Genomic DNA, 18,740 nt, shown 5'->3' on the forward strand with positions numbered 1-18,740 from the left:
TCTTCAAAAGTGTCAAGGACACAAAAGACAAAGAATGCCCAAAGAACTGTAACAGATTGGAGGAGACTAAGGAGACACAGTAAACAAAATTAAATGTGGAATCCTGATGGGATGTTGATGGGATCGTGTTATACTTACATGTAAGATGTTGGCATTAGAGGAAGCTGGGTAAAGAGCACATGGAAACTCTGTACTAATTTTGCAATGATTTTGTAAGTCTAAAATTATTTCAAAATACAAAGGTTTTTTAAAAAAGGAATATAGGTTTGTAAAATAGTAAGAAATATATATTGGTCTCTGCGCCCTAGATCCTGCTAATACTTAGTCTTTGACCCTGGTACTTGACACAGAGGTCCTAAAATTTGTAATTCCCTCAGTTATAGGAATATCTGACACAGAGCTCCTAAATCTCTTGGAATTTCCTGGGTGACAGAAGCATCTTTTGTTCTAATGAGTTGACTCTTGGTGGACTCCTAGAAGGGGGCTGGTCGCCAGAAAGACAAAGCAATGATTAGAAGTTTGGAACTTTCAGGCCCACCTCCCATTCTCTGGGAAGCAGAGAGGGTATGAAAATGGAGTTAATAATCAATCATGCCTATGTGATGAACCCTCCATAAAAATCCCCAAATAACAGGGTTCAGAGAACTTCTGGGTTGGTGAACATATCTATGTGCCAGGAGAGTGACACACCCCCAACTCCACAGGACAAGAGCTCTGATGCTCAGGACTCTTCCAGACCTCACCCTATGTATCTCTTCATCTGGTTGTTCATCTGTACCCTTCATTACATCCTTTATAATAAACCAGTAAACGCGTTTCCCTGAGTTCTGTGAATCATTTGAGCAAATTATCAAACCCAAGGAGGGGGTCATGGGAACCCCAATTTATAGCCAATCCATCAGAGTACAAGTTGACAACCTGGGACTTATGACTGGAATGTGAAGTTAAAGCAGTCTTGTGGGATTGAGCCTTAACTTATATGATATGATATTAACTCCAAGTAGATAGTGTCAGAACTATATTAAATTGTAGGATACCCAGCTGGTGTTGGAGAATTGGCCAGTGTGGGAAAACCCCACACATCTGGTATCAGAAGTATTGTGAGTGTGTAGTAGTGTGAGAGTAAAGGAAAACACAGGAGGTTTTCCTAAACAAATTGCTTGTGTTTGCATCAAGAAACACCAGAAGGACACACAAGAAACTAATAAGAATGGTTAACCATAGATACAGGAGAGGAAAAAGACAAATGAGAGTGAGATATCTCAATGTTTATCATCATTTTGACTTTTGAACCACAATCCAAAAAATTAAGTTTTCATGTTTAAAAAAAATAATTATGCCTTAAAACCCATACATGGTCAAAATATAAAACTGATGATTTTGAGAAAGTATCTGCTAGGTAACACTACGAAAACTTATCAGTGAGCTAACAAATTCTCTAACACATACCATGCAAAATGAAAGCAAATGGACTGCAATATCACAAGATATATATCACTGTGCAAAATTCACATCTAAACTGAATTTAGATAACCATGTCCTTTAGCCTGTGGCATGAAAAAAGTGGCAATAAATCTGAAACAAGAAAGGATGTTCTGATATTCAAAAACAGGATCCAACTTCTTGGACACCAGTAGGACTGATTTTTAGACCAAATAAGAAAAAGTGTTAACTTCTAGATTTGACCTATTTTCTTGTAACACATAACATTCCTCTCACATGGGTCAAAGCACTAGGCCAAATCTAAACTATTCTTCTTGACACCCTGGAGAGTAACAGGCCCTTAACTCTGATCTTAGTCCTTACTGTATAGCCCTCCAACCCCTTCCCATGACTACTCCACTGTCATATACTCCTTGTCTCCTCTTGGCCAAATAGGGCTCCTTCCCTCTATGATCTGTTTATTCTAAACCAAAGGCTTCCAAGCTGGGTTCTGCACCCCTCAGAAGTACATTTGGGGCCATGGAGGGGAATGACAAAAGTATCAAGGAGAAGGCTAAGTAGACAAGCCTTTGGGCTCACTACCCCTAGTTACTCAGAGCAACTCCATTTTTAGTTATTTTATATAATGGTGTTTTGCATAAGCCTTTATTATTTGGAAAAAAAAGTAGGTGGGGAAAGGGGTCCTACTGCTATAAAAACAAACTGAAAACACCTACCTAAACTAAATATTAAACTACTACATATGAACTAACCAAGTGGAAACATACTGGGCAAAGACCAAACAAAAAAGTGACCTGGGAATTCAGGTTCACCCTGGAAGTAGCCTAAAATTAAGAGGGCTCCTTAAAGAACTTCTGAAAAAGACTGTCACTCTAGGACCTACATGAATCCAAACACTGAAGCTGGATCAGATATATTCCATCTCCAAGGATAAAGGAGCAAAATATTGTCTATCATGTACTCACTCAAGTGTGTTTACTTTTCTGTATGTAGTAAGCCAGTATCAGACATAATGCTTCAAAATTAATACTACTTTCTGCCTCACCTTCCGATCATCAGGTACCAGATCCTGAAGCACCTTTCTCTTAGGCCACTCCTTGGCTAGTTCAGCAGAGGCCAGCTCCTGCAGGTGGTATACAGCTATCTTGGCAGAACGCCTCTGAACTCGGCCCCCACTCTTTGGCTCCAAGCTCATGTCCTTCAAGCATTCTGGCTGTCCTGACTCTGGAAAGAAGGATATCTGCAAGAATAAGACACAGTACAACACAGGCCTGAGAAATGGCTTCCATCAGATCCAGTGACTAAAGGCTGTCCTTCCTGCTCTCAATATCGAAAGAGCTATTTAAAAAAAAAAAAGAAAGAAAAGAAAGCTACTTACTAGCTTGCTAACCACTAGTATAAAGCTCTACCATCTTAATGCATATTTTACTGGTAAAAAGCTTCTTAGCAGGATAAAATCTGTTGTGTTGGAATAAGTGAAAGTGGTTAAAAGTCAAGATATACCCATATACAAAGAAATAAACATCAACCCATATACAAAAATTAATTCAAAATGGATCATAGCCATAAATGTAAACCATAAAAGTATAAAAACTCTAGAAGAAACCTAGGGAGAACGTTTTGTGATCGTGGGCATGATGGTTTTTTGATGTGTCAACTTGGTGAGGCTACTGTCATCAGTTAATCAACCAAACATTAATCTAGATGCTGATGTGAAGGTATTCTTGTAAATCTAATACATGTCCATAATCAGTTGACTTTAAGTAAGAGAGGTGTGACAGAAAAAAGAGGTAAAAAAGGAGACATTTCAAGCATGAGAGAGACTCAATACTGTTGCTGACTCGAAGATAAATGGACCATGAGCCAGGGATTGCAGGTAGCCTTTAGAAGGTGAGCACATCTCCCAGCAAACACGGAAATGAGGTCCTATACCTGAATGGAACTGAATTCTTGAACCATCTTAATGAGCCTGGAAACAGATCCTCTCCTCGAGCCTCCAGAAAGGAACAGCCCTACCGACACTTTGATTCCCCTCTTGTGAGGCTCTACGGCTCTCTGGTTCCCCTCTTGTGAGGGGAACCAGCTGAGCCATGCTGTAACCTGGACTTCTGGCCTAATAAACTGTGAGATAATACAGTTGTGTTGTTTAAGCCATTAATTTTATGGTGATTGTTATAATGCAGCAAAAGAAAATTATACATTGGATTGGGCAAAGACATCTTAGATACAACAACAAAAGCATTTTCCATAAAAGGAAAAAAAAAAGATAAACTGAACTTTATGAAAATTAAGAATTCTGCCCTTTGAAAAACACTATAAAAAATGCAAAGACAAGCTACAGACTGGGAGAAAATATTTGCAAAACATGTATCTGCTAAAAGACTCGTGTCCAGGGACTTCCCTGTTGGTCCAGTGGTTAAGACTCTGCACTCCCAATGCAAGGGGCACGGGGTTTGATCTCCAGTCGGGGAATTCAGATGCTGCACTCCGCACAGTGCAGCAAAAAATAATAATAATAATAAATGAATAAATAAAAGACTTGTGTCCAGAATATATAAAAAACTCAAAATATATTTAAAACGTAATAGCAAGACAACAAAAACTGAAACAATAAAATGAACATAGGATTTCAACAGACACTTCACTAAAGAAGAAACTTCACTAAAGACTGACATTGCCAATAAGCAGATGAAAAGATGGTCAATATCATTAGTCATCAGGGAAATGCAAATTTAAACTGCAGTAAAATACTGCTACATACCTATTAGAATGGATTTAAAAAATGAACATGACAAGGGCAAGTGCTGATAAAGACGCAAAGCTCCTGGAATTCTCATACTTTGTTGGTGAGAATGCAAAATGGCACAGCCACTTAGGAAAACAGTTTGGCAGTTTCTTACAAAGTTAAACATACACTTATCATATGACCTAACAATCCCATTCCTAAGTATTTACCCAAGAGAAATTAAAACTTATTTTCAGGGCTTCCCTGGTGGCGCAGTGGTTGAGAATCTGCCTGCCAATGCAGGGGACACAGGTTCGAGCCCTGGCCTGGGAAGATCCCACATGCCGCGGAGCAACTAGGCCCGTGAGCCACAACTACTGAGCCTGCGCCTCTGGGGCCTGTGCTCCACAACAAGAGAGGCCGCGATAGTGAGAGGCCCACGCACCGCGATGAAGAGTGGCCTCCGCTTGCCACAACTAGAGAAAGCCCTCGCACAGAAACAAAGACCCAACACAGCCAACAGAAATAAATAAATTAATTAATTAAAAAAAAAACAAAAACAAAACTTATTTTCACACAAAAACCTTTATGTAAATATTTATAGCAGCTTATTCAAAACTGCCAAAAACTAGAAACGACTCAAATGCTCTTCAACTGGTGAATGGATAAATTGTGAAATATCCATACAATGGAATTCCTAGACAGAAACAAAAAGGAATGAACTAATGATCCCTGCAACACACGGATGAATCACAAATGCATTATGCTAAGTGAAAGAAGCCAGACTCAAGAGGGTATATACTGCATGATTCCATTTATATGACATTCCAAAAAGGCAAAACTATAGGGACAGGAAATAGATCAGTGGTTGCCAGGGGCTGGGGATGGGAAGAACAACTGACTACAAAGGGACACAAAAGAATCTGGGGGGCATGATCAAATTGTTCTATATCTTGATCATGGTGGTAATTACATGACTGTATGTTTTTGTCAAAACTCTTATAACTGTATACTAAAAAGAGTGAATATTAATTACCATATGTAAGTTATATCTTGCAACTTAACGCTAAAAAAAAAAAACGAGGTGGGGGAGCCTAGAAATGTAATCAGGAAAAGAAAAAGTCAAGACAAAAAAATTGGAATAGAGGAATCAGCTGGATAGAATCCCACAAAATTTCTCGCTTAGGGAGAATGCCTTAAGCTTTAAAAATATAGTAATGAGTTTACTTCTGCCCAGACTATACAATGAACTTTGATTTCTTTAACCTAATAATGATCAAACAGCAGACAGGAGAGCACAAAAGAACAAGGAAGAGAGAGAACAAAAACATTCAGATTACAAGGGACTACAAATGAGGAACCAAGGATGTAGGAAAGATGCAGGGGCAAGCAGTCACCGCAGAACAGATCCCCAAACAGGGTCTGGAAAGCAATCAGTACTCACAGGCCCATGCTCTGACCTCAGATGATACGCAAGTCCAGCCTTCGATCTATATGGTTTTCCACAGTGGTGACATTTCAGGGTCATCTTCTCCAGCTCTGCAGCCCCTTTGCCACATTTTCTGACATGATACAGATATCCCATGATGCTGGTGAAGCTACTAGAGCAACTCTGAACAAAGGAGAGAGGCCTATATTATAATCTTACATATTTTTATATGATTTCTAAACTTCCAAATAGCCACATCATAAAAACAGACGCTCTGATATCACTAGACCCTCTCCAGCATTTCCCATTGGCACAACCCTTCCTTGTCCCTGGCCCAACTGCTGTCCTATCTACCACCAAGTATGATATTCAATCAATTTAGTCAGCAATCAGTAAACTAGAACTGTATACCTCGTCTGTGTCACAGCTTCCTCCTTGGTCTATGATCCAACTCCACCCCAATATCAAACAGCCAGCAATATCAAAGTTCCTCACATGAGGTTACTACAATCCTCTTTATCACACTAAAGAAAGGATGACAAAGAAACTCCTTCAAACAAAGGGAAAAGGGAGAACAAACTTCTGGAGATGAGAAAGAAAATAAAGAACTGTTAATGAGTTCAGGAGACCCTGAAAAACAGAAGTCGCTCTTATGCTGGAAGATGACACAAAACCAGGTCTGTAAGGGAGAAGTAGGAGACGTGGAAGCGAATAACAGAAAGACATTCACCTGAGACTCCAGGCAGAAGGAGTTGCTGTCTTTGGGCTCTTACCTCACGCATGCACCTCAGCTTTCCCAGTCTCTTGAGAACTGTTCGGAGACGTTCCCTCTCACTTGGCTCATCTATTTCATCTCCAGCCTTCAAGATGGGCTAGAAAGCAAGAGAAGCAAACAGGCAAATGACTCATGCACAAGACAGATACAAAAAAAAATTCTATCATAGGAGAATCAAGGACTGGACTAGTACCTAAGCTGATGCCCATGAAGTCTAAGTTGTCTGACTCCTGGCTTTCTCCATCTTCTCCTAAACAGTGGAGTGAATGTAAAGGAACTAAGAGTTCAAAGCCTCTACCTCCCAGGATATGAACCTTTGGGCTAACCTAAACACAAATACCTATGTATCCACATTTCATTGTGTGTAACTCTTCTATCTAAAGGGTCTTCTTACTTAACACCCCATGAAGTCCCAGAGCCTTAGCCATCTCCACTGATTTATCTACACTCGTCCAAGTAAAGGCATCCAAATACCACATAGGCTCATATAGCACAGAAGACACTCTTACCAAGCTATTATGATTTGCCATGACATGATACTTCATCCCTGCCAGTGAACGAAGTTGTTTCCCACAATGATGACAAGTGAACATTTCCTACAAGGGAAAAATACTGCTCAGGGCCAGGCTGTTCAACAGAGAAATAGAATGTCACAAAGTCCTATTCAACTGCTCTGGTCTGTATCTCCTTTATTTCCCAAATTCTATAATAGTCAATGAATCTCAAAATCCCAAAAGCTCATTGTCATGTCCTCAAGGGCAAAGAGGTAAAGGCTATTCATTTTCAAAATAATAAGAACTACCATTTACTGAGTGCCAGTATTTGCCAAGTAATGGGGTAGGCACTTAGCATGTAATATTTCTTTTTTATCCTCTCATGGACTACACAAGGTAGTAACTATCTCTACTTTATAAATGAGAAAACTGAGGTCCACACACAGAAAGCTAAATGACACAACTAGTAAGTAGCTGAATGAAGATTCAAACCCAAGTCTGTCAGACTCCAGAGTCTATGTTTTCTCTATGACACAATGCTGCCTCTTCTCCACAATAATCAGCATATCCAACACAGTGCCAGAGATTTAAAGTTTGGGTAAAAAGTCATAACAGTTATGAAATGCCACAAAATATCTAACCTGTTTGCAGTTTTCCATGTGTTTCTTTAAGCCCTCTATGGTCTTTCTCCCCACTGCCTGGCAGGTAGGACAGGAGACACTGCCTTTATCCACAATTTCTAAGTACCACTGCTCCTCTAAACTGCCTACAAAGGAGAGAAAGGAACACTTACAATTTGCAGTATTCTCCAGAAACAAAAAGCACAATCCCAGATTTTAGGAAAAGTATCATAAAGTGGCTTTTCCTCTTCCTGGGGGAAAGACTCTTGCTATATATAACTTCTAGAAATAATTTTTTTCAGGCAGTGAAGAGTTTCTGAAACTCCTACTCAATTCCCCATGATCAAAACCATCCAACAACCACTCCAAAGCCCAGTGGCTTAAAGAAATGAGCAATAATTTTTTTCCCAGTTTTACTGACGTATAACTGTCAATGGGTAATATTTTTCATAGTAGCATATAAGAATGGGATACTGAGATATATAACAATCAGTTTGCCAAGTGTTTCCTATGTGCCTGAGACTTTGTTAAATGTTTTTATCCCATTTAATTTTCACAACAATTCTGACTGCCTTTATTATTCCTATTTAAAGACAAGGAAACTGAAGTTTGCAGAAATTAAGAGGCAGGTCAAAAAATTAATGAAGAGCCAAAACTTGAACAAACGTGACTGACCTCCAAAGCCATGCGCTTAATAAGTGCCTCCCTAAAAAAATGCTTTGGTACATCATTCCTTTACCAACAACGACAAAAAAGACAGAATGAGAGAACCAGATCTCACAAAGCTTCCAACAGAAGGCATACCTGCTGCATAAGCTGGTGGTTCCTTCCGAATACGACGAGCCTGGGCTTTGGGATTAGGCTGAGTTTTAGGCCGTTGCTTCCTCCCTGACGCAAGACAGAAACTTGAAGCCCAACACATCACCTTTGCTGACCCCTCTCTAGCACCAAAATCTCTTTCCTCCTCTTCTCAACACCCTAGGCCCCACTCCCTCAACCAAATGACTCCCTTAGATCATGACAGAAGAAAACGGTAAAATAAGGCAGGATGGGGGGACTTCCCTGGTGATCCAGTGGTTAAGACTCCACGCTCCCAATGCAAGTGGCCCGGGTTCAATCGCTGGTCAGGGAACTAAGATCCCACATACCGCAACTAAGCCTACACGCTGCAATTAGAGAGCCCGCGCGCTACAACTACTGAGCCTGCGAGCTCTAGAGCCCGCGAGCCTCAACCAGAGAAGCCCGTGCGCCACAACTAGAGAGCCCGTACGCCACAACTAGAGAAGCCCGTGCGCCGCAACAAAGATCCAGTGCAGCCAAAATTAAAAAAAAAAAAAAAAGGCAGGATGGAGGCCATTCCTTGCCAAAAAATTCAAAGGGCTCCAAACTGCTTAAGGGCCAAAATCTAAGGTCCCTCTCCCTTTCACCTTCAGAGAATAAAGCCCAGGCACGCAGTGAAAAAGAATTAGCAAAATTACTCCCTTACCATAAAGCTTATGCTTCTTCTGAGGAAATTCTCGATAGTCTTCATCTTCTTCCTGCCTGGGCTTCCTTTTTCCTTTGGCTGATACTCCACCTGACCCTGAAATAACATAGGAAAACAAAACAAAATCTCAGTATGGTTTATATGAGAACATCTATGCCCGCCTTCAAATCATCGATCACAAGACCACCAAAGGGAAAGATTATCAGCAAGCACAGGTCTTACAGAAGTGTCTGTAACATTTTTAGGGAAGTTGGTATAACTTTTCATTAACTGACTCAACCTTCCCTTTTCCTTTTGTACTGTTCTCCATCCCAAGTGATCAACTGTTCCCTATGAAAAATAAGATCCTTCAGGCAGTGTCATTTGTTTGATCCTGATTTGAGGCTAACTGTTCAAGATAAAGGGCTACTAAGAACCCTTCAGACTATAACTACTAATAAATTCCACTTAGAATAATCCTTACACTAGCCCCTAAACCCTCAACAGAGGATCAAACTAGAGCAACGGGAAAGAAAGTTCAATTCGTATGAAGAGGAAAGGCTATACCATATAACCTAGAGGAGTAAGATCAGCAGAATTTCACTCTGTAAAACAGAGGGACAGTTCATGAAGCTAACAGTATATGACAGCCTAACACCTTAAAAAAATTTTCTGGGGACTTCCCTGGCGGTCCACTGGTTAGGACTTGGTGCTTTCACTGCCATGGCCCAGGTTCAATCCCTGGTTGGGGAACTAAGATACCACAAGTCGAGCGGCACGGCCAAAAAAAAAAAAAAAGAAAAATTCAACCACTAATAACGAACACGTACGTGGTACTTAATACTTTAAGAGCCATTTACAACAGCTACCTCAAATATAACTTTAGAGAGTTCCCTGTCTTTGGAATAAGATACTGATACTAATACCTTCAACATGGGAAGTAGCAGCTGGCTTGATCCTTCTCATCTTCATCCAGTAGGCAGACTTTCGGAAGGAGGCTGGAAAATCACTCACCGGTTCACAAGAAGAAGCAGATGATGAGCCGCTTAAGGAGTCATCGTGAGGTATAGTGTACTGGAAACTATTATCCTTTATGGAGCACTGGGTCCTGCTACTAACACGACACAAAGATAAACACCACAAAGGAGGGTCTGGAGTAAAGTTTCTATTACTTACATTACATCATAAGAAGATAATCAAGTTGGTTACCTGTGCAAAAAACGAAGAAGTCTGATAATAAAAACAATTTAGATTGTAATTTTCTAACAATTAAAATAGTTGACCGAGTACAATACATATAATTATTATTATACTTCACTATAATCAGAAAGCATAAGCAGTCCACATAAATGATCATTCTATAGCCCAAGTAGGCATTCCTTCCTAAACCATCAATGAAAAGAAAGTAGTAAAATAGGGTGTTCCATGACCCTTCAGAAGATGCCCTGGATCTGTAAGCAGGTATGTCCAGGCCTCCCTATTTCTCTGGCAGAGGGACCGTAACCACTACACCTTGATGTCAGGGCACCCTGTCTTGCTTAGGCAACTTGATACTTAGATCCCATAGCTAAAGGAAGGGTGCTATCTTGTCTGAGTTAAGCTGGCCAGAAGTCTGGTATACGGCTGGACCCAAATTTCTAAATCTAAGACGAGTCAGTATATAGTCAACAAACATTACTGAGTAGTGACAAAGTATCTTCTAGATGGCTCAAAGTGTGGTAAAGCAGCAGTTCTCAAAGTGTAGTCCAAGGATCTCTGAGACATTCCTCTTCCAGCTAACTAACTGTGTGAGGCTTGCCTTAGATTTATGGTTTAGAAAGGTCACTCTGGATGCTGTATGAAAGATGACCCATGGAGGATGAGTGAAAGAAAGGAGAAGAGTTAGCAGCTTATTGCAACAGTATGGATAAGAGATGATGAAAGCTTGAACTTGAACTAAGATTTCGTAGTAGAGATGATAAACTGACAGATTCAAGACAACACTTTAGAGGTAGGGTTGGTAACAATTACACATAGAGGTCTGTGGTAGCAGGTAGCTGGAAGTAACAAAGGTGACCATTCTTAGGAATAAATAAAAGTAAAATGTGATAGATGCCTGCTAGGGAATATTATGCAGTTGTTAGAAGCAATAAACCATTTCTACACATCTAGAGATACGAACATAACTAAAAAGCATACTGTTTAATAAAAAAAAAAACAGAACAAGATGTACAGTACAATGTCAATTCAGTAAATTAAAAACAATCACACAAGTAAACAGCACTAGCTATTTTATAAGGACTCATAAATATTTAAGGACAAATATCAAACTTGTTAGTATGGTTGTCTCTGGGAGGAAGGGGATGGATGTGGGGATAGGGAAAACAAAAAATAACAGGGACTTACAAAGTCAGTATGCTACAAAAAGGGAAAAATGATTCTCAGCTCTGTACCTGAGGTCCAACATTACAAATTTAATACAGAGATGTCCTGGTTCTGGCACAGTGGCATACAGCCACTATGGCCCATTCCTCTTGCTGATTACAACTAAAAACTCTGGACCTCAAAAAGTAAACAGAAGCAGGTGGATTGTGGAGAAGAGTTAAAACTGGGAGAAGTGAGCCACATGGGGTATGTTTCCCAGTTTTTTTTTTTCTCTCACATGCAGCTTTGCAACAAGGGTGGCCCCCACTCACAGACCAGCATGGGCAGCCTAAATTCTCATAGAAACTCTATCTTTCTGGCCTTAGAAACCAGGAAAAGGGGTCTCTATAGACTAGAGAATGTGGGGGAATCATGGAGAAGAGACAGGCAAAGAAGGTGACCTCATATTTCTGTGTACAAATCCACACAAATCACAGCTTAACCTGAGCTATGTATGTGTGGAGCATACCCAAACCAGCTTAGCGAAGACTCTGAAAGTGAAATAAGATTTAAACAAACTACACAAGTCTCAGCCTAACCCCTGAGCTACTATTGTGAGACAGATCCAAACCAATGTATCAAAAGCTTGGAGAACTGAAACAAGATTTGAAAAACCTGAAAAAGTCTCAAACTAACCCCTGAGCTCTAAACCATCATAGAAAAGACTCAAAAGAATGGAACCTCAGTTCCACTGAACCAATGCCTTCAGAAAGTAGGACAGAATTTATGGTCTGAACCTAAACAGGTTACCTGCTAAAATAAAAACAGCAACAATCCCCAGAAGATCCTAAAAAGACCCACAGTCTACACAAATAACATTCACAATCTTGAGAATAAATTCCAAAATTATGCAATTCACAAAGAACCAGGAAAATGTGAGCAATTCTCAAAGGACAGATGATAAACAGATGTTGGAAGATGATGCAGATGTTGGAACTATCAAAGCCTTTAAAGCAGCTATTATAACTATGCTCCACGATAGAAAGGAAAACACACTGGAAATGAAGGAAAATGTAGGAATTATCAGCAGAAAAATAGAAATCATAAAAAAGAACAAATTAATTTTAAAACTGAAAAATAACAAAGAAAATAAAAACTCACTGGATGGGCTAGTAATAGAATGGAGATGGCAGAGGAAAGAATCTATGAACTTGAAGACAGATCAATAGAAATTATCCAATCTGAAGAATAAAGAGGACAAAACACTGAAAAACAGTCAACAAAGCCCCAACAAGCTGTGGTGTCAATATCAAAAGATCTAACTTAAGCGTAGTTGTAATCCCAGAAGAAGAGGAAAGAGAGATTGAGGAAAAATTTTTGAAAAAAAATAATGGTGGAAAAATCCCCCAAATTTAATGAAAAACTTAAATTTACAGATTTAAGGAGCTCAACAAACACTCAATAGAAAAACACACCTAGATATATCTTAATGAAACTGTTTCAAACTGAAGATTTTTTAAAAATCCAGAAAGCAGGGAGAAAAAAATGACATATTACATACAGAGAACAATGATTCAAATGATTGTGAATTTCTCAACAGAAACCAAGGACAAGACAGCACAACAACATCTTTAAAATCCTGAGAGAAAAGATTTATCAATCCAAAATTCCATATTCAGTGAAAATACCCTTTAGGAATATTTCTTCAGATGAAGAAAAACTAAGAAAATTTGTTGTCAGCAGACTGCTGTATGAAAAATGCTAAGGGAAATAATTCCAGCTGAAGGAAAAATGACACCAGAGAGAAATTTGGATTTTTAAGAATGAAGAAAGAGCAAGAGAAATGGCAAACAGCCAGGTAAATATTAAAAACTCTTTAAAGCAAAATTTTAACATTATCTTGTAAGGTTTTCAATAAATGTAGATGTAATATATATGACAACTATAATTTAATGGTCAGCAGGTAGGGGGTTAAAGGAATCTATATGGTCTAAGGCTTCTACATTTAAGCAAAGTGGTAGTATTTTAACTCTAAGTAGATGATGAAAGGGTAGGTATGTATATTGTAATTCCTAGAGCAACCACTACCAAACCACCCCCTCAAAGGAAAAAAAAAGGGGGGGGGGGAGTAGGAGAGAGAGTCAAAATCAAATAGATAAATTATGGCACACTAAACATTTAAATAATCCAAAAGAAGGTACAGAGGAACAAAAAACAGAGTAGAGAGAACAAATAATTAAATGGTAGACCTAAATCCAATCATGCAATTAATTTAAATGTTTACGGTCTAAATACTCCAGTTAAAAGTCAGAGATTGAGAGAGTAAATAAAAAAGCAATATCCTAGTATATGCTGCCTACAGAAGCACACTTTATTTAAATATAAAGACATATGTAGATTGGAAGTAAAAGGATGAAAAAATTATACCATGCCATCAGCAAACACAAGAAGGCTAGAGTGGCCATTTTAATATCAGATAAAATAGACTTCAAGACAAAGAGTATTACCAGAGATAAAAAGGGACACTTCATAATAATTAAAATGACAAATCATCAGGAAGACATAATTACTCATTGCATGTGTCTAACAATAAAGGCTCAAAGCACACAAAGCAAAACTGATAGAAAAAGAAAAGTAGACAATTCTACAATCTTACCAGAAATTTTAAGTCCTCCTCCTCTTAGGAACTGACAGACTAGACAAAAATTGAGTAAAGACACAGAAGATCTGAACTACACTATTAGCCACCTTGCTGTAGTTGACATTTATAGAACACTACATCCAACACTATGGGATATACTTTCTTTTCAAGAGCACACTGTGCATTCACAAGATAGATCATATACTGGGCTATAAACTTTAAACTTAAAAAGATGAAAATCATACATGTGTTCTCTGACCACATCAGGATTAAATCAGAAATCAAGAATAGCAAGGTATCTAAAATAAAAAATAAATCTGGCAATTAAAGAATCCAATTCTAAATAATTCATGGGTCAAAAATGAAATCACAAGGGAAATTCAAAAATATTTTAAGTGAATAACAACAAAAATATATATAACAAAATTTGTGGGACGCAACTAAAGCAGTACTTAGAAGGAAACTTAAAGCTGTAAATGCTTATGTTAGAAAAGAAGATCTAAAATCGATGAGTTAAGATTTCATCTTAAGGTACCTTAAAAAGAAGAGCAAAGTAAGCCCAGAGAAATAGAAGGAACAACATAATAAAAAGGAGAAATTCATAAATTAGGAAACAGATATTACAGAAAATCTGGTTCTTTGAAAAGATCACAAAATTGACAACACTGTAGCTAGATTGATCAAGAAAAAAAGATGCCAAAGATACCACAAATAACCAATGTCAGAAATGAAAGAGGGGTTATTATTATACATCATACAGACATTAAAATAATGAGAACACTTCAAAAAACTTTATGCCAAAAAAACTGACAAATTAAGATGAACAAATTTCTTAAAAAATACAACTTACCAAACTGACATAAGAAGAAACTGGAGGCATAAAGATCAGAAGGAAAAAAGTAAAACTGCCCCTACTTGCAGATTTTTTTAACAGATTTTATTCAGTTTGTTTACAAAGATAATCTCAGGAAATATATGAAATAATTACTAGAATTAAAAGTGAGGGCTTCCCTGGTGGCGCAGTGGTTGAGAGTCTGCCTGCCAGTGCAGGGGACACGGGTTCGAGCCCTGGTCTGGGAGGATCCCACATGCCACGGAGCAACTAGGCCCGTGAGCCACAATTGCTGAGCCTGCGCGTCTGGAGCCTGTGCTCCACAACAAGAGAGGCCGCGATAGTGAGAGGCCCGCGCACCGCGATGAGGAGTGGCCCCCACTTGCCGCAACTAGAGAAAGCCCTCGCACAGAAACGAAGACCCAACACAGCCATAAATAAATTTAAAAAAATTAAACTTAAAAAAAAAAAAATGAATTGAGGGACTTCCCTGGTGGTGCAGTGGTTAAGAGTCTGCGTGCCAGTGCAGGGGACACAGGTTCAATCCCTGGTGCAGGAAGATCCCACATGCCACGGAGCAACTAAGCCCGTGTGCCACAACTACCAAGCCTGTGCTCTAGAGCCCGCAAGCCACAACTACTGAGCTCACGTGCCACAACTACTGAAGCCTGCGTGCCCTAGAGCCGGGGCTCCACAACAAGAGAAGCCACCACAATGAGAAGCCCGCACACCGCAACGAAGAGTAGCCCCCGCTCACTGCCAACTAGAGAAAGCCCGAGCACAGCAACGAAGACCCAACACAGCCAAAAAATAAATTAATTAATTAATTAATTTTAAAAAAATGAATTTAGCAAGTGACAGGATACAAGGCTAAAATACAAAAATCAATTGTGGGACTTCCCTGGTGGCGCAGTGGTCAAGACTCCGCGCTCCCAATGCAGGGGGCCCGGGTTTGATCCCTGGTCAGGGAACTAGACCCCGCATGCATGCCGCAACTAAGAGTTCACATGCCACAACTAAGGAGCCCGCTGGCCACAACTAAGGAGCCCATGTGCTGCAACTAAGGAGCCTGCGAACCGCAACTAAGGAGCTCACCTGCTGCAACTAAGACCCAGCACAACCAAATAAATAAATATTTTTTTAAAAAGTGTATTCTTAGCTACTAGCAACAAGCAACTAGAAGATGAACTTATAAAAATAATAGCATTTACAATAACAAAAAACACAGCAACCTAGGAACAAATCTAGGAACCCAGAAACAAATCTAAGAAAAGCCATCCAAGAATTTTACAATGAAAACTACAACACACTGGTGAGAGAAATTGAAGACCTAAGTAAATGGAAAAATATAACAGGCTCATAAATCAGAAAATTCAATATTGTTAAAATGGCAGTTCGCCCTAAATCGACCTATAGATTCAATACATATACCAATCAATACTCCAGCATGCTTCCTTTTATAGAAATAACAAACTGATTGTAGAATTTATATAAAAAGGCCAAGAAAATATAATAGCTGAAACAATCTTGAAAAAAACAACAAAGTTAGATGACTTACCTTATCTGATTTCAGGACTTACTCTAATGCTACAGTATCAAAACAGTTTAGTATTGGCAAAAAGATAGACATATACATTAACAGGAGAGAATAATGAAAGTCCAGAAACAGACCCACACCTATACATGTTCAACTGATTTTTAACAAAGATACCAAGGCAACTGAACAGGGAAAGGATAGTCTTTTCAACAACTGGATATACAAATGGAAAGAAATTAATATTGACCTTTATAACACACCATACATAAAAATTAACTCTAAATGAGCCATAGACCTGAAGGTAAAACCTATAAAACTTCTGGAAGAAAGCAAAGGAAAAAATCTTTGCAATTAGGGATGGCAAAGTTTTCTTAAATAGAATACAAATAGAATGAAACGTAAAAGGAAAAAATGATAAAATTTTTATTATTTTTAATGATAAATTTAAAACTTTGGCTCTTCAAAAGACACCATTAAGAAAATGAAATGCAAACCACTGATGAGGAAATATTCAGGACACATATAACAAAAGAACTGTGTTCAGAAAATATTTTTTAAAAATTAAATTATATAATTTAATGGTGAGACAAAACACAATTTTTTTTTTTGGGGGGTGGCAAAAGACATGAACAGACACTTGACAAAAAAAGATATATGAATGGCCAATAAGCACATGAACAGATGTTTTACACCACTATTCATCAGGAAAATGCTCATTAAAACCACAATGAAACACAATTATACACCCATTAAATTAGCTAAAATTAGACTTACTCTCCTACACTGCTGGTAAGAATGTAAAATAATACCGCCAATTTGGAAGACTGACAATTTCTTAAAAAGTTAAACATACTCCTGACATAGGACCCAATCAACCTAAGATGGTAAATTCCATCTTAATAAATAAATACTGTGTTAAGTATTTATCAAAAGAAACAAAAATATTTTTCCACACAGAGACTTGCCCATGAACGTTCACAGCAGTTTTACTGTAATACCTCCACACTGAGAATAACCCAAATGTCCCTCAAGATAGATGGCTAAACAAACTATGTTATATCCATAATGGAATTTTGTTTAGCAACAAAAACTATTCTTCATTCAAAATCATTATTCTGAGTGAAAGAAATCATGCAAAAAGAGGACACAATGTCTGATTTCATTTATAGAAAATCCTAGAACATGCAAACCACTGTACAGTGACAGAAAACAGGTCAGGGGGTGTCTGGGGACAGGAGTGGAGGGAGGAATGAATTGCAAAGGGACGTGAAAAAACTTTTGGGAGAGATGGAAATGTTATCTTGATTGTTTTACACCACTATTCATCAGGAAATAGTGTTTCATGGGTACTTACATATGTCAAAGCTGAAGATACTGTATACATATATCTATATATTTATACAATATACTTATTGTATAAATATATGCAGTCTACTGTATTTCAATTATACTTCAATGAAGTTATAAAAAAAATTTTAGTGGGAACTGGCAGTCCTCTAGGGCCAAAACCCACCATCCCAAACAATGGGAACAATCTCTACTAGAAAGACTTGATAGTATCAACAGGCCATTAAGAGTCAAGTCCCATATGACTCCTCTTAGGAAACTGTCCTCAAAGAAATTTCTTTGCTGTCAGTGTAGGACTCAGATATACCGACTTCCCTGCTCATGAATAAGCAAGAGTATAGGGGAAAAAAAATTAACAGTTTTAACATCTTGGGGATTAAGTCAATGTGGATAGGGAATCCCTCCCTCCAGCTCTCTTTTATTTTTAAAGGACTCAACAAAAACAATTCTCAAGTATTTTACATTACCTATCAACTCAGGGTATTTGATTATTTGTTAAAAACCAGATTAATCTCAAACTTCTCTTTCCATAAATATGACAAGAAAAAGCCTTTGGCTCATACAATAACTATCATAATTGTAGTGATTTTAAAATAACCTGTTGTGTGTGGTACTATCTTTCAGTCTCGGCTTCTGATCACAAAGATGAGAAGTTTAACCTATTTTCAACTCCTTTCTGATCTACCAAGAATTTTTAAGAGCCCCTAGTTCACTCTCTAGGTGCAAATATTTAGATTTCGTTAGAAAAGTATTTTACGTTCATCTCAGTATCCTTTGCAGCCTTTTTTTATTCTACCCAATCCTTAAATACTGATGTTTTCCACGGTTTCATTCTCTACTCTCTTCTAGTCTCATTTCTCATGGAGGATTCTCAAACTTCACAATGTCCTAGGAGGCCAGTTAAAAATAAGGATTCTGATGCCCTAACCCCAATGATTCTGATTCTGATAAATAGATGAGGGCCCATTAATCTTTACATTTCTGAATAATTACCCACTTGCTATTCCATTAAATCCTTTTACCCATTCACATTCTGTTCTTTCTTCTGAAAAACAAAAACAAAGAACAAAAAAACAAAACAAAACCCTT

At 38.3% G+C, this 18,740-nt stretch overlaps 1 protein-coding gene across 5 annotated transcripts in view; it reads right to left on the reverse strand.

Annotated features, from left to right (window-relative positions):
• The window catches only part of ZNF512 (zinc finger protein 512), a 32,081-nt gene that overhangs the window by 11,801 nt on the left and 1,540 nt on the right, over positions 1 to 18,740 (reverse strand). For 2 of the 5 annotated variants that reach the window (XM_082357613.1, XM_082357617.1), the window contains 8 exons: positions 9,878 to 10,065; positions 8,973 to 9,068; positions 8,291 to 8,374; positions 7,508 to 7,632; positions 6,882 to 6,968; positions 6,371 to 6,469; positions 5,613 to 5,780; positions 2,489 to 2,683 (listed from right to left, as the gene is read on the reverse strand). In XM_082357613.1, the coding sequence (XP_082213739.1) occupies positions 2,489 to 2,683; positions 5,613 to 5,780; positions 6,371 to 6,469; positions 6,882 to 6,968; positions 7,508 to 7,632; positions 8,291 to 8,374; positions 8,973 to 9,068; positions 9,878 to 10,065 (1,042 nt within the window). The remainder of the gene's footprint in view (positions 1 to 2,488; positions 2,684 to 5,612; positions 5,781 to 6,370; positions 6,470 to 6,881; positions 6,969 to 7,507; positions 7,633 to 8,290; positions 8,375 to 8,972; positions 9,069 to 9,877; positions 10,066 to 18,740) is intronic. The other 3 variants (XM_082357614.1, XM_082357616.1, XM_082357615.1) reach the window with 3 other exon arrangements.

The sequence above is a fragment of the Balaenoptera borealis genome (genome assembly GCF_965194805.1).
Source record: "Balaenoptera borealis genome assembly, chromosome: 15".
Classification (NCBI taxonomy): Eukaryota; Metazoa; Chordata; class Mammalia; order Artiodactyla; family Balaenopteridae; genus Balaenoptera; species Balaenoptera borealis.